Source organism: Penicillium arizonense (assembly GCF_001773325.1).
Source record: "Penicillium arizonense strain CBS 141311 chromosome Unknown PENARI_contig001, whole genome shotgun sequence".
NCBI lineage: Eukaryota > Fungi > Ascomycota > Eurotiomycetes > Eurotiales > Aspergillaceae > Penicillium > Penicillium arizonense.
Window position 1 is genome coordinate 180,569 of NW_019173278.1, and position 14,373 is coordinate 194,941.

The window sequence follows — 14,373 nt, forward strand, 5'->3', positions numbered from 1 at the left end:
TTCGGATTACACAAAACACTCGAAAAAAAGAACATGACGGAAATAAGGTCCTCGCAAGCTGGTCTGGAGGATCAGGCTCATGCTCGGAATGGACATGTCTCGGGAGATACCAAGCGGGACAGGAATCAGTCCGAGGAGTCATTACAAGCGCCATCTGCGTCAAACGAACCCGAGTCTCGCCCGACCCCGTCCAAATCCTCTGCCAAACCGCCCATAATCACTGATGTATCAGAGGCACAGGCGACCTTTCGCCAGGCATTTCCCAGCATCTATGGCGCTCGAACCCCGTCGAATCGCTCGTCCTCGAGTTCGCTACAAGCCCTCAACGAAAACACGGTCGTCGATGTCCGATCGGAAAATGGAAGCATTGGACGCAGCCCCCGCCGGGCGTCTCGACAATCCGATCACGAATTACCGGTATACCCCGATCAATCGTATGCCTCGCTTCAGTCTCAGATACACCCGAACTGGCGAGCACCCCACCTCTTCCAACCCGATCCGCTGCCACGGCATTCCTACGCCCGTGGCGTGCGTACCGCTGGCAATACTCCGATTTCGAGCCCCGGGCTGTTCTCTATGAGACATCCTCATTTAAAATCACCCTCGGGCTCTGACAATGAGAGTTTGGGTAGCACATACCTCCACCCAACACATCTTAATCCGCCCAAAGAAACCCACACCGCTGAAGTGGATCGCGATATTATCACTGGAAATAAAACCATTAATCAATACGAGATCCTCGAGGAGCTGGGACGAGGTGAACATGGCAAAGTGAAACTCGGCCAGCACGTCACGACCAAGCAGAAGGTCGCTATCAAGATTGTTCAGCGATACTCCACCCGACGTCGGTTAGGCAAACTTGGCAACCCGGAAGACAAAGTGAAAAAGGAGGTGGCTATTCTAAAGAAGGCGCGGCACCCGAACGTGGTCAGTTTGCTCGAGGTCATCGACGATCCGAATCGACAAAAAGTGTACATTGTGCTGGAGTATGTCGAAAACGGCGAGATCTTATGGCGCAAGAAGGGTCTGCGAGAGATTGTTCACGTCGACAAACTACGCCTCGAGCGGGAGAAGAATGGAATTCCTGACACTCCCGCGTTCCTGGAAGAGAGCCATCAATTCATCCGAACTGCGCAGCATCTACGAAGGCAACGTGAACGGGCCCGTGAGCGAGTTGAGGCACAGGCTGCCGATGCTCAGCAGGGGCCGATTCCTGCGTGGAGTTTGGAGCATGGTGCGGAGTCTTCGGACGAGGAGGAAGATGAAGCTGGTGGTTTGATGATCAAAAGGTCATCTAGTCGTCGTTCTGTCGCAGTAACGGATGACTCAAGTCCTTCTTCTGCCCAGGATGCATCTTTAAACGCAGTCGAGGGCAGCATGTATGGTGCCTACTCGGATTACCCATTCGAGCGCCGTTTCAGCACAGCCTCGAGTAGCTTTGGTTACGCTCCTTCTGAACCTGAATGGTCTGCCGAGGGCGATGACATGGCATTCGTCCCATGTCTGACCATCGCTGAAACTCGCAGTGCCTTCCGTGACTCGGTTCTTGGTTTGGAATATCTTCACTACCAGGGTATTATTCACCGTGATATCAAACCTGCCAACCTGCTTGTTACCAGTAATCATCGGGTGAAGATCTCCGATTTCGGTGTTTCATACCTGGGTCGTCCAATGCGTGATGAAGAAGAAGAGCATGTTGGCGAAACCGATGCCGCGGAACTGGATGATGCTCGTGAGCTCTCCAAGACAGTCGGCACACCTGCCTTCTACGCACCCGAGTTATGCTATACTGGTGATGACTTTGTCGAGACCATTGGGTCGATCCCCAAGATCACCGGCGCGATAGATGTTTGGTCTTTGGGTGTTACGTTATATGGAATGATCTTTGGCCGTCTACCGTTTGTCTCGGACGATGAGTACAGCATGTTCCAGACCATTGTGAAGAAGGAGGTGTTTATTCCACGGAAGCGCCTTGTGCCCGTGATAGACGACTCTTCTGACTCTAACCAATGGAACTTGAGGAACAGTGATGAGCTTGTTTATGAGGACATTGAGGATGAGCTCTACGATCTACTTAGACGCCTGTTGACCAAGGATCCCGTCAAGCGGATCACGATCAAGGAAATCAAGCACCACCCTTGGACCCTCCGCGGTCTTCCTAACCCTCGGATCTGGATTGAAGAAACTGACCCCGCCTTCCAAAGCAAGGGCAAACGTATCGAGGTTTCGAATGAGGAAGTCACCAGTGCCGTTAGCAAGGTTCCCTTCATTCAACGTGTTCGATCTAATGTCGCCAAATGGTTTGGCGGTCGATCAAAGGACAAGGAACCTCGCAAGCGCACATCGAGCACAACGCCCTCTACCGAGACTCTCTCCTCCGCCTCGAGTAACAGCACCTTCGGTAAAGGCTCTCGCGACAGTCGCCCGACCAGTCTGCGGGGAGACGAAGATTTCTTCCGGCCGCTCAAGTTGGGCACCCAAGGACATCCCCTTGCTCAGAGCGTTACTGCTAGCCCAGTGGATGAAGGTGATTGGGCGTCTTATTTCGATACCGTACAGACACCTGCGCTCAAGGCTGCCCCGCCTCCTGCTGTGACACCACGACCTGCCCCTCCTCGGCGCGCAAAGTCTTCTATGTCTACGGCGGAATCCACCAAGACCGTCAAGCCATCGAGTTTTGATATTCCCTTGACTGTTCGGCCACGGTCGGATGCGCGCTCTTCCATCATCGAAGCACTGGGGTCTACCAACTTCGGTAGTCTTTTCAGTGGCGCAGCCCGACGGGCATCACGCGGTAGTCGCAGTCGGCGCACATCCCCGTCTGGCGAGCCAGGATCTCATAACGAAGAGCAACGCTCTGAGCCTAGCATCGCTGTCAGCAATGCATCCGCACAAGGCCAAGTTCGAACAACCGGTTTGTGGCATGATGAAGAACATCCCGCCCCAGAGAAGCTGAATCCTGGATCTGCACACCAACGCAACCGGTCTCAGCAGCTTGCGGGCAAATCGTCCGCGGAATCATTCCATCTTACGAAGGAGGCACTCATGCGCCGTAGGAGAAGCGACATCGACGCAAATGAGGGTGGCACCCTAAGAGTCGATTACGCGATGTACTCTACCGAATCGCTCCTCCTACCTCCTATGGCGCCGCCTGCGGACTCTGGGTGTCCTGCAGATAATCCCAATAGCGGACTCACAAACTCCAACCCCCCTACGATATCTTCCTCTTCGGCCGATGACTTCACCAGCGGCATGTCGCAGAGTGCTTCTCACCCCAGCATCCCTTCCGTTTTGTCGAATGCCTCTTCGCTTTCAGGCGATGGGCTCTACTCAAGGGACAAGGATGTGGAAGAAGTTCCCTCCATACTCCGCACTGGTGAAACTGTCAAACCTCCTCGCTCCGGTTCGCTCCGGCCGTCTGAAGAAGACGAGTCGAGGTACTACTGCGATGACGAAGACGAAGATGAGTCGGAAGATGAAGGTCTCGTTATTGGGAAAATGAAGCCGGCACCGACACCGAAGCCTGTTGATCCTCCACAACCCTCAAACTGATACGATCCGCTACCTTCACTACCTCCTCCCATCTATCACCACTTCTATCTCTTTGGACTACTTTCTCCTCCCCACACAATTTCCCACCACTTCGACGCTTCCCTATACTACGAAGTCGTTGTATATCACCCATTCACGTTTGCTTCTGCTACTTTGATTTCTTTCGAGACCTCGCTGCCTGGAATTTGTGACGTCCTAGAAATCATTGGCATACATTCTACATTGTCTGTACATATACTCCCACGCCCGCACACATCTACCGTTGCTATAATGAGAGAGATGTCTTCGAACGCCACCCGGTGCCCTCCGACCGGCCGCGTCGCATATTCGTTCTGATTGATTGTTTAATGTTTGGACAAAACACGGACAGATGTGGCAGTCCATTTCCTCTTTCTTTTTCCTTTCTTCCTTCTTCCCTCTGGTTTTGTTCGCATGGGATAAAGGGTGCGAACCGCGTCCTTTGCCCAATCGTCTGGTTTCTTTTCCTTTCTTCCTCTTTTCACTTTATCTTGTATGTAATGTTGACCTGACAAAACGGGTGGAGGTCTGAGGGAATTTTTGAGTTCTGAGAGTCTGCGGATACCAGATTGATCAGATTAGACCAGACTGGTGTCATAAGCACTGTCTGCTGTCTTCTGTCCATGTCTGGTGTCTCTTTTCTCAAGGAATTCTGACATGATACATGATGCTGGGAGGCGTGGGCGTCTAGCGCGAAGCGAACGATGAAATGAACATTTGGGTGCCGTGGGACTTTGAGATAATTATCCCACCCCTATTTTTCAATAAAAAAAAAGTATTTCAATAAAAGTAAACAAGTAAAGTTCTCGGCCCGTTCCTAAAATGCTTCAACATAGCAGTACGATCCTATCTAAAACACTTTCACATCATATGGGCACCTCCACATCCAAGTCAATGTTCCAGATAGAGATGAAACCATCACATTCTCCGATGGAGTAAACCCACGAGGCTTATATGCCCCCTTCGTCCCACATCGCAATTTCAAACCTGAATATGGAGTGCATGTAAAATGTTGGTTCTACTTCCACCAATGATGCCACTAGACCAAGCAAGAAACTCGTCACTATTTACCGCCACCTCCGGCAAAACACCGAATATATCCCCTAGCCTTGAACTAGTGCCTGCACACTACCCCATACTTTGGAGGCCTATCCATGTCCATGAATCTAAATCGTCACGGGAATGCACTCCAACCGAGATTACTGAGACCAGTATATTCTCCACCAAGCTAAAATGCCCACGGTAACACACAACCTGGCTATGATGCATACATCCATGAATTCCCCGCCTATCGTCTCTGCCGTGCCTGTCTCAGGATGTGTTTCACGGCGGGAACTAGGCCGAGGTGGGATATCTCCCGGGGGGGTTTGAATGGCTTTGGTTGATCTGCACGGGTTATTGGAGATCTTGGTTAGACTGTTCGGAGAATTTGAATCTTTGGTGGAAACTGCCGAGTAGAGTTGAGCGTTGAGAGTTGTCTTAACTCTGCGTTCTCTCAATTCTTTTTTCTCTCTCTTCTTCTTTCTTGTAGTCGGGTTTGGATTTGGCCTTGTCAATATGCATATGCTTCCCTGTCTCCTTCTAGCTGCGACGCAGCTCTTTGCTCCGGCTTCGGCTGCGTTGAGTATCCACGGTGCGGATATCTCTTCTCTTCTTGTTGAAGAGGGTTCGGGAATCTCGTATAAGAATGCTGCTGGTACAACGGGTAAATTGGAGGCTATTGTCAAAGCTGCGGGTGTCAATTCCATTCGCCAGCGTGTCTGGGTTAATCCCAGTGATGGGTCGTACGATCTTGACTATAATGTCAAGTTGGCGAAGAGGGTGCAAGCACAGGGGATGACTACATATCTTGATTTGCATTATAGCGATACATGGGCTGACCCAAGTCATCAAGTACGTCCGTTCGCAAAAGTATTCACTTTCATGTTCAGCATAACTGACTTACTTTCTAGACTACCCCATCCGGCTGGTCAACAACCGACATCGACACCCTCGCCTGGCAAGTATACAACTACACCCTAGAAGTATGCAACACCTTCGCGGCCAACGACCTAGACGTAGCAATCGTCTCAATCGGCAACGAAATCCGCAGCGGCCTCCTCTGGCCCTTGGGCACCACAAGCAGCTACAGCAACATCGCGCGAATCCTACACTCAGGCGCCTGGGGCGTGAAAGACTCCGACCTCACCACCACACCCAAGATAATGATCCACCTGGATAACGGCTGGAGCTGGTCCGACCAATCCTACTTCTACAACAAAGTCCTCGCGTCCGGTTCTGCCCTGGCATCATCGGACTTTGACTACATCGGCGTCTCATACTACCCCTTCTACAGCGCGAGTGCCACACTCGCGTCGCTTAAGACTAGTCTGGCGAACTTGTACTCGACGTATGGGAAGCAAACTATTGTTGTTGAGACGAATTGGCCGTATGCTTGTCCCAGCCCGGCTTATTCGTTCCCGTCGGATCTGAAGGATATTCCGTTCTCCGTTGCTGGGCAGCAGACTTTCTTGCAGAGGCTTGCTGCTGTTGTTTCGGGGGTTTCGGGTGGACTGGGGATCTATTATTGGGAGCCTGCTTGGGTTGATAATGCTGGACTTGGGAGTAGTTGTTCGGATAATTTGTTGTTTGCTTGGTCTGGGGATCAGGCTAGGGCTAGTTTGGCTACGTTGGGTACTGTTTAGGGTTGGAATGGAGATTGGACGCCTTAGGGTTGTATTTGTCACTGTCTTATCCCTGGAATATAAGCTACGTGTCAATGGGTCTGTGGAGCATATGCGGTCATCTATACTTCGTAGCTGGAGGCAGCAAGGCAGACTGATACAGCTCCCAATGCGGTTAGCGCATATATGATTCAGCTGCGTGGCTGTGCAAAGCTAAGAATGCCTAGCGCTCAACAACCCCTCCACCTTGACTGAAGAGGATATTAAAGTGTGCTCTTCAGTTCTTCAGTGTGTCATGCCAGGAACAGGCAACCGTTTTACCTGTAGCATGGCATCTTGTCCCGGTAGGTAGACTTGTATAAAAATAGTAAAAATAGTGATCTGATCTGCTATCGGCACTAACACAATGTGGGGAGACCCATTTGGGGAACTTATAGAAGGAAACTCTGTGCTGCGCTTAGGGCACAGGGCAAGCATGATATAAAATAATCTCCTGTAACCAGCTCCATATATGTTGTAGACCGCGTATAGACGTGTCCACCAGACCGCCTTGCGCACGTGAAATCGTCGCCCAATCTTCAACTCCTCCTTCTCTCCCATTGTCAACTTTGATTAAAAGGTATCATTGTTCTCGGAATTCTGGATGTACTCTTCCACTGACACTGGCCAGTGGATCATTCGCGTACCGGCGCCTACCCAAACTGGACCCTTGCGAATGACATCCCACCTCATCAGCATCTATCCCTACATCGCCAACCGGTGTCTAGGTCCCTGACAAATCGACTTCTCTCAATATCCTTCGCCGAAATCCTGCGCTATCCGTGACTCCGACTCCGCTCCGCTCCTTGCCGTCTCCTGACCGCAACCCCCGCTTGGCGCTCACCACAGAGCCTCATCGGCGCGCATTCGCAATATGGCCTCGCATGACCAGAACCAAGGCTCGGCCCATGCCCAATCAGATATGAAGCATCGCAGTGTGAGCCCCTCGCCGCACCTCCAATATCACGATCCAAACTCCGGATTGGGCGTTGACCCCTCCATGACCGCCTATTCGGTCCCCTCCTTTCACAACCAGGACGGGAGCATGGGCGCTGAACAATATGGGTACCCAAGCTACCTCTCTGGGGCCTCTCCGGCACAGACATTATCCCCTCCGGCCGACCAGAGCTATCCTCCGGCTATCAATACAAACATGCCGATCTCGCAGTCGTTCGAGGCGAGCCTGGTCAATCAGCTCGAACACTCGTCGACAGGACTCAGACCGATGCAGGACGAGAACTTTTCCAACATGCTCAATACTAACCCGGCAGAAATGGACTTTTCTGTCTACCAGAACCATAGTCCTAACAGCACCACCGCATCGGAGTACGACTCTTCTTTGTTGCTGGATCCGCAAATGCATCAACGCCAGTCCGTGAACCAGGCCATCAACCCAGCCGATCTGGTCAGCCCCATCTCCAATCCCTCCGCCTCTTCGCACCCGTCATCGCAGGATCAGCAGCATTCATCGCCGGGCCCTTTGTCCCCTCCAGGATCCACCCCGGGCACATACTACACTCCTCAGCATTCACGGCACACCTCGCTAGACCCGGCCACTGCGGCCTACCTCAGCGCTCAATCGGGTCCAGACTGGGGGCATATTATGAACAATGCATCTTTCCAGGGTCATCGACGTGCGCCATCTGAGGTGTCCGAAGTGTCCTCGGCCAACCACTCCCCCTATGTGTCTCAGCATGAATTCGACGGTATTGAGAACAATGCGTCGCCCTCGTTGGCACCTCAGAATGACCCCGCTTTGTATGACAACGCTCTGGGCATTGAATCATTCACGCTCTCAGAGCAGCAACAACAAGGGATCAGCCCACTTCACAGCCCATATATCTCGCCGCGGTTAATGCCACAGCAGGGAGGGGAGATGGTGCCCAATAACTCTTATCTGGGACCTAACTCCCAGTTCCCCTCGGCGCCGACAGATATGTACGGTATGCCTTCAGACGACATGATGAACATGGGCCAATTGAACAATGTTCCGGGTGACATTGGCCAGGCTTCGCAGATGGCGCCTCCATCAATCAATGTCGAGTTCGCTCCGCCGTTGCGGAGTCCCAACTTTGATCCTTGCAAATCGACGGCGGATTATGACTCTTTGAGTCCACCTGCTATGCGTACGTGCCAGCTCCACTAGATAGCGATTTAATTTGCTGACCAAAACTAGGATCCCGCGTTCGTAGCAAATCTGATCCATACCACCCCGCAACTCGTCCACGCTCTCCTGCAACTTCAGCAACAAGCCTGGAGCCGCATGCCCCCAACACCCCTCGTTCCCTGTCGCCTGTTGCCTCAGTTGGCTCGCACTCGCGCAGCAGCCCCAGCTCGCGTGATGCATCACCCTCTCGGTCCAACCGTCGTCTGTCTACGTCATCAATTGAGAATCGAAACTACATCCTAGACCTGGCAGATCCACAACGGCCCGGCGCGGCACCTGGAGAGCCAAAACGGATCCAAAAGCACCCAGCCACCTTCCAGTGCAATCTATGCCCAAAACGATTCACCCGCGCCTATAACCTCCGCTCCCACCTCCGCACCCACACAGACGAAAGGCCATTCGTATGCACAGTCTGCGGCAAAGCTTTCGCAAGACAACACGACCGCAAGCGCCACGAGGGCCTCCACTCCGGCGAAAAGAAATTCGTCTGCCGAGGTGAGCTCTCGCGCAGCGGACAATGGGGCTGTGGCCGGCGGTTCGCTCGTGCAGATGCGCTTGGCCGACACTTCAGATCCGAAGCGGGTCGAGTTTGTATCAAGCCATTGCTTGACGAGGAATCACAAGAGCGGGACCGCGTTCTGCTGGAACACCAGCAGCAGGCTCAACAGCCATCTGGCCATTTGCAGCCTATCCCTCAGCCACTCGTTATGCCTAACATGCCTGGCATGGACGGGCAGTCTTCGGGTAATTTCGTGCTTCCTGCTGCACTCTTGGCTCAATATCCTGCTCTGCAGAATTTGCAGTGGGATCAGATCCCCGCTGCTGGAGATGAATCTGGGGATATTGGTGGGCGGAGTAGCTTTGACGCTAGCTCTGGGGGTGAGTTTGGGTTTGATGAGGATGATTCGGGGATGAGTGGCGGTTACGGTAATAACCAGGGCAATATGTACGGGGTTAATAACTCTGGGCAAATGGTTGGTGAGCAGGGGTATGATCAGAAGTGGAGTGGATGACCTTCTTTCGAGCTACTCTCTCGCTCTCACACACACATTCTCTCTCTCTCTCTCTCTCTCTCTCTCTCTCTCTCCCCCTCTCTCTCTCAGTTTCTTCTTTGCTCCCTTTCCCCTTCTGCTTCTCTGTCTCGGAGCTCAAAACCGAATTTGCTCAAGATTCTTTCGTCTGCATCATCCTGGTATCTGTTGGTCTTTGTTTTCCTTTTCGAGTCACGCCTGTATAGAAGGCTTCTCTTTGGCGTTCATATACAGGATGGGAGGTATCCGAGGATTTCAGCCAAAACTGGCAAATCCGGGTATGGATATACTTGGTTCGGCTTTTGCTTTCTTTTGATCTTTCTATACATTGGTATATATCTATCATACCACTGTTCTCTCTTTCCTTTTTCGTTCACTTTGACGACATGTGCTTCCTTATTTATTCCCCCTCTGATTTTCTTCTCTTCTTTTGGTCTCTCGACTAACCTGTTTCTCGGGGTGGCTCCTGTTCAACCGCCTCGATGCTCTTATGAAAGAACCATTCATCGTGATGTGACGTTTTGATGACTTATTTTTACCCTGCTCATACCCGTCTGTTTGCTTTTCTTACTCTTTCCTCTTGGACCTCATCTCATATATCTATCTCATCTCATATCATCTTTCGTTTGATGTCACCGGCTGCTTTAAACCTATATGACATGGCATACAATGATCGATCAACCGAATGAATTTTACGGCCTGGATAATCACACTCGAATACGCCATTTCTTTTTGATCTACAGTCTCTATACGAAATAATAGAATACAGATCACATTGGATATCATCTAGGGCAAACAAAAAAAACCTAAAATCACCATATACAAGCCAACAGGCAAACAACTGCTGCTATAGAAAACAAACATCCAATCCACGCAGATCATCAACTCCAATCGAAGCCACTTTTAAATAGTGTAACAGTCTGAAGTTCTCTCTTTTCCTCCTTATATCATATGCTTCCCCCTAACATGCAAGACTCAAATACCTTACTGAGTATTAGCATTCTTAGCCAACAAGTTCAAAGCAGAACCAGCCAGAATGAAACCACTCTGATCCTTAGACAGAGTATGGTTAACAGGAATGACAAACTGCTCGCCAGTCTTCTGCTTGGTAACACGCAGCTGGACCTCGCCCTGGCCACCAGCCTGCAGCACATCATAAAGACCAACCGTGTCAACCTTATCACAAGCATCAATACGGTCATAGTCCTCACGGTTAGCGAAAGTAAGAGGCACAACACCCTGCTTCTTCAAGTTCGTCTCGTGGATACGGGCAAAGCTCTTAGAAACAATCACGCGGCCACCGAGGTAGCGGGGCTGCAAGGCAGCGTGTTCACGGGCCGAACCCTCGCCGTAGTTATCCTCCGCAACGACGAGCCACTCAATACCACGGTCCTTCCATTGCTCTGCGAGCTCGGGGATACCGTATTGCTTGCCGGCCTCGTCGTAGGCGACGTTCGTCTCGCCGGTTGCAGCGTTGACGGCGCCAATGAGGGTGTTGGCGGAGATGTTGGGCAGGTGACCCTTGTATTTGAGCCAGGGGCCTGCGGCGGAGATGGTGTCTGTTGTGCACTGGCCCTTGACCTTGTAGAGGACCTGCAGGCCGGTGAGATCACCCTTGGGGAAGGGGGCGAAGGGCTCGAGGAGGGCGAGGCGGTCGGAGGTTGGGGAGACGATGACCTCGACGCTGGCATCGGGGACTGCGGCTGTTGGGAGGAAGTTGGGGTTTCCTTCTTCGAAGCCGGCGCTGGGTAGGTCGAAACCGCTGGGCGGTTGGAACTTGAAGGCCTCGCCGGATGGGGTGGTCAGGGAGTCGGTCATTGGGTTGAAGGTTGTGCTGCCGGAGTAGGCGAGTGCCGTGACTAGTTCGGGCGAGGCGAGGAAGTTCATTGTCTGGCGGTTGCCGTCGTTGCGGCCGGGGAAGTTGCGGTTGTACGAGGTGAAGATTGCGTTGTCTTCGCCCTTGGGGACGCCGTCGGTGCGCTTCCATTGGCCGATACAGGGGCCACAGGCGTTGGCCAGGACAATACCGCCGGCTTCGGAGAAGGTGTTCAGGGTCTGGTCGCGGTCGAGGGTAGCGCGGATCTGTTCACTGCCGGGGGTGATGAAGAAGTCGGCCTTGGGCTTGAGGCCTGCGGCGGAGGCCTGCTTGACCAGGTTCTCGGCACGAGTCATGTCCTCGTAGGAGGAGTTGGTGCAGGAACCGATCAGACCGGCGCCAAAGGTCTCGGGCCACTTCTTCTCGCGGACCGTGTCGGCGAACTTGGAGAGGGGAACCGACAGGTCGGGGGTAAAGGGTCCGTTGATGTGCGGCTCGAGCTCGGAAAGGTTGATGGTGACCAGTTGGTCGTACTCGGCCTTGGTATCGGCACGGAGCAGACTCGAAGGGCCAGCAGCGGCAACCTCGGCGGCGGCCTCTGCGACGTGGCCACGGTGGGTGGAATGCAGGTAGGGCACCATGCTGGGCGAGAAGGGGAAAATTGAGGTGGTAGCACCGACCTCGGCACCCATGTTACAGCAGGTAGCCATACCAGTGCAGCTCAGAGTCTCGACACCAGGGCCGTGATACTCAACAACAAAGCCAGTACCACCGCGGACGGTCAGCTTACCAGCCAGGTGCAGGATAATGTCCTTGGGAGAAGCCCAGCCGCTCAGCTGGCCCTCGAGGCGCACACCCAGAACTTTGGGGGCCTTGAGCTCCCAAGGAGCGTCAACCAGCGCATCGACGGCATCGGCACCGCCGACACCAATGGCAATGGCACCCAGACCACCTGCGTTAGGAGTGTGGCTGTCAGTGCCGAGCATCATCAATCCAGGGGCGGCGTAGTTCTCTAGAACGCTCTGGTGGATGATACCGGCACCGGGAGGCCAGAACTCGATACCGTAACGCTTAGCCGCACTCTCCAGGAAGTCGAACACCTCGCTGTTACCCTGGATCGAAGCCGGTAGATCGGTATCGGCACCGCGCTCACCAACAATCATGTGGTCGCAGTGAATACTGGCCGGGACGGCGGTGGAGGGCAGACCGCAGGACATGAATTGCAGAAGAGCCATCTGCGCCGAAGCATCCTGCATGGCCACGCGATCGGGCTTCAGCTTCAGGTTAGCCTTACCCCGGACATCGCGGCCGTTGTTGGTGCCAGTGAGCAATGACTCCTCGGCATTGTCCAAGTGGGCGTAGAGGATCTTCTCGGCGAGTGTGAGAGCGCGCTCGGAGCCAAGGACTCGGCGGACCTGTTCGAGGTTGCGGACGAGCTTGGGATATGGGGGCATGCGGGAGGAGGAGGCCTCGGTGGCTAGGCCACGGGCGAAGAGCCGTTGCGGGGACAGCCGTGTGGCTAGCTATGGGGGATTAGTCAATTGAGACATTTTGAGGATCAATTTCAACTTACCCCACGAGAGGCAGAAGCCCGCTGCCAAACAAGCTGGCTCACCATGATTCAAGTTGGGGGTGGGTGAAACTGGAGAAGAAGTGATGTTCCCTTTTTTCTCCGGTTTGTTCTGGTTATTTTGCCCGTCTCCTGATTGGCCCGTGATTGCGCCGATTTCGGACCAATCCAGATCTATATCCAACGTTGAACAGGGACATCAACATACTATGCCTCTTATAGCTCGGGGCTGAACTTTCAAATGTCGGGAATTACGCAGAAATGACGCCTCGACTACATACCAAAAGTCTTTTGTGACCTGACTCAACTTCTGTCGCATCTTTTTCTCAACTAGTCAAAGCCATGGGGAACAACAAATCAAAATCCCACGCTTATATGCCTCTCAATCCGAGCCCACCCATCGAGGAAAGCACGTTTGTCGAGGAACAGCCAACAGTACAGTCTTCTGCAGTTTCACAGCCAGCAACTCCAGACGCACCAGGGGCCCAACTGAGCACGATGGATGCCTCTGGAAACCCGCCGAGATATGAGGAGACGACTAAGGCTCCCCACAAGACGAACAAGGCGAAGGATGTGGAAAATTTTGTCAAATCACTTGAAACCGCTCAACATACAAAGGATCTGCTAGAACCACTTCTTTCGAGCGCACTCAGCCTTGACGAGAAATGGAAAATCATGGATACGGGAATGAGATATCCTTCCATTCCCAGGGATTTAGTGCAGGCATAGGAAAACTCGAAGCTAAAAACCATGAAGGACTTGCTCAGTTGTATCCTACATATCCTACTCCTACTATCTAAACGCAGCCTCGCGGGACAGGGACTGGTTCAGAGAACTTATCAAGGAAGATATCAGGATGAGATGGACTGTCCAACAAATTGCTTGGATGCATTCAGAGTTTCCAGGCAATCTGCCATGGTCCAGGCTTACTCCACTTCATAGGACATACTGGGAATCTCGTCGAAGGCGTTGGGCTCTCGAGGACGGTATACATAGCGTATCGGCGGCTCGTGGATTTGCGAGACAAAGAAAACACCCGGACTGGTATCTGTCTGAAGAGTTACGAGAATATTGTGCAGGGCGAGGAGGCTGTTGTGGACGGAGTTGCGGATGCTGTGAAAAACCACGACTGGTCCACGGATTCAACCCTGATCAGATTTGGATCCCTAATCAGATTCATGGCAAGGGTCACTGTACCTCAGCGTGCCATTGCTGTCTAAAGGCCTACTGCATCCAAGGTAATAGCATTTCGGGCGAGACTTTCTATAACGAGAAGATCCAAGACTTGGACGAGGTTCGCTTTGTGTCTGTGGGATCCTGGGGAATGGATCACCATAGTAAGCGATTGATCAAGGGCTACCTGTTTCGTTGGCCTGGGATGGAGTGATTGGCGAACGGAGTATTTTGCTTGTGCTGGAATCATTGCTTTGCCCGTACGCTAAGTGTTGCTTGTCGTGTCTACCACTTATAGCTTGTTCTTTCGACCCTGAAAGATATGAATCAAAATTCAGGTAAAG

The 14,373-nt window shown here is 52.6% G+C and overlaps 5 protein-coding genes across 5 annotated transcripts; 4 read left to right on the top strand and 1 right to left on the bottom strand.

Annotated features, from left to right (window-relative positions):
* Positions 1–33: 33 nt before the first annotated feature.
* Positions 34–3,552, top strand: PENARI_c001G09347 (putative serine/threonine protein kinase; the record flags this gene model as incomplete). Its single annotated transcript, XM_022626863.1, has 1 exon — positions 34–3,552. One exon carries the CDS (start codon positions 34–36, stop codon positions 3,550–3,552), a length of 3,519 nt encoding a protein of 1,172 aa, XP_022493456.1.
* Positions 3,553–5,127: 1,575 nt separating this feature from the next.
* On the top strand, positions 5,128–6,254 carry PENARI_c001G05116 (arabinogalactan endo-1,4-beta-galactosidase; the record flags this gene model as incomplete). The annotated part of the gene is made up of 2 exons (XM_022626519.1): positions 5,128–5,463; positions 5,523–6,254. The coding sequence occupies 2 exons, from the start codon at positions 5,128–5,130 to the stop codon at positions 6,252–6,254; spliced, it is 1,068 nt and encodes a 355-aa protein (XP_022493603.1).
* Positions 6,255–7,146: 892 nt separating this feature from the next.
* crzA (putative C2H2 transcription factor Crz1) lies at positions 7,147–9,452 on the top strand (the record flags this gene model as incomplete). Its single annotated transcript, XM_022627080.1, has 2 exons — positions 7,147–8,398; positions 8,449–9,452. The coding sequence occupies 2 exons, from the start codon at positions 7,147–7,149 to the stop codon at positions 9,450–9,452; spliced, it is 2,256 nt and encodes a 751-aa protein (XP_022493578.1).
* Positions 9,453–10,454: 1,002 nt separating this feature from the next.
* On the bottom strand, positions 10,455–12,904 carry PENARI_c001G03827 (aconitate hydratase ACO2; the record flags this gene model as incomplete). The annotated part of the gene is made up of 2 exons (XM_022626430.1): positions 10,455–12,809; positions 12,860–12,904. The coding sequence occupies 2 exons, from the start codon at positions 12,902–12,904 to the stop codon at positions 10,455–10,457; spliced, it is 2,400 nt and encodes a 799-aa protein (XP_022493222.1).
* A 294-nt stretch (positions 12,905–13,198) lies between these two features.
* Positions 13,199–14,076, top strand: PENARI_c001G05180 (uncharacterized protein; the record flags this gene model as incomplete). The annotated part of the gene is made up of 2 exons (XM_022626532.1): positions 13,199–13,573; positions 13,753–14,076. 2 exons carry the CDS (start codon positions 13,199–13,201, stop codon positions 14,074–14,076), a joined length of 699 nt encoding a protein of 232 aa, XP_022493973.1.
* Positions 14,077–14,373: the final 297 nt, after the last annotated feature.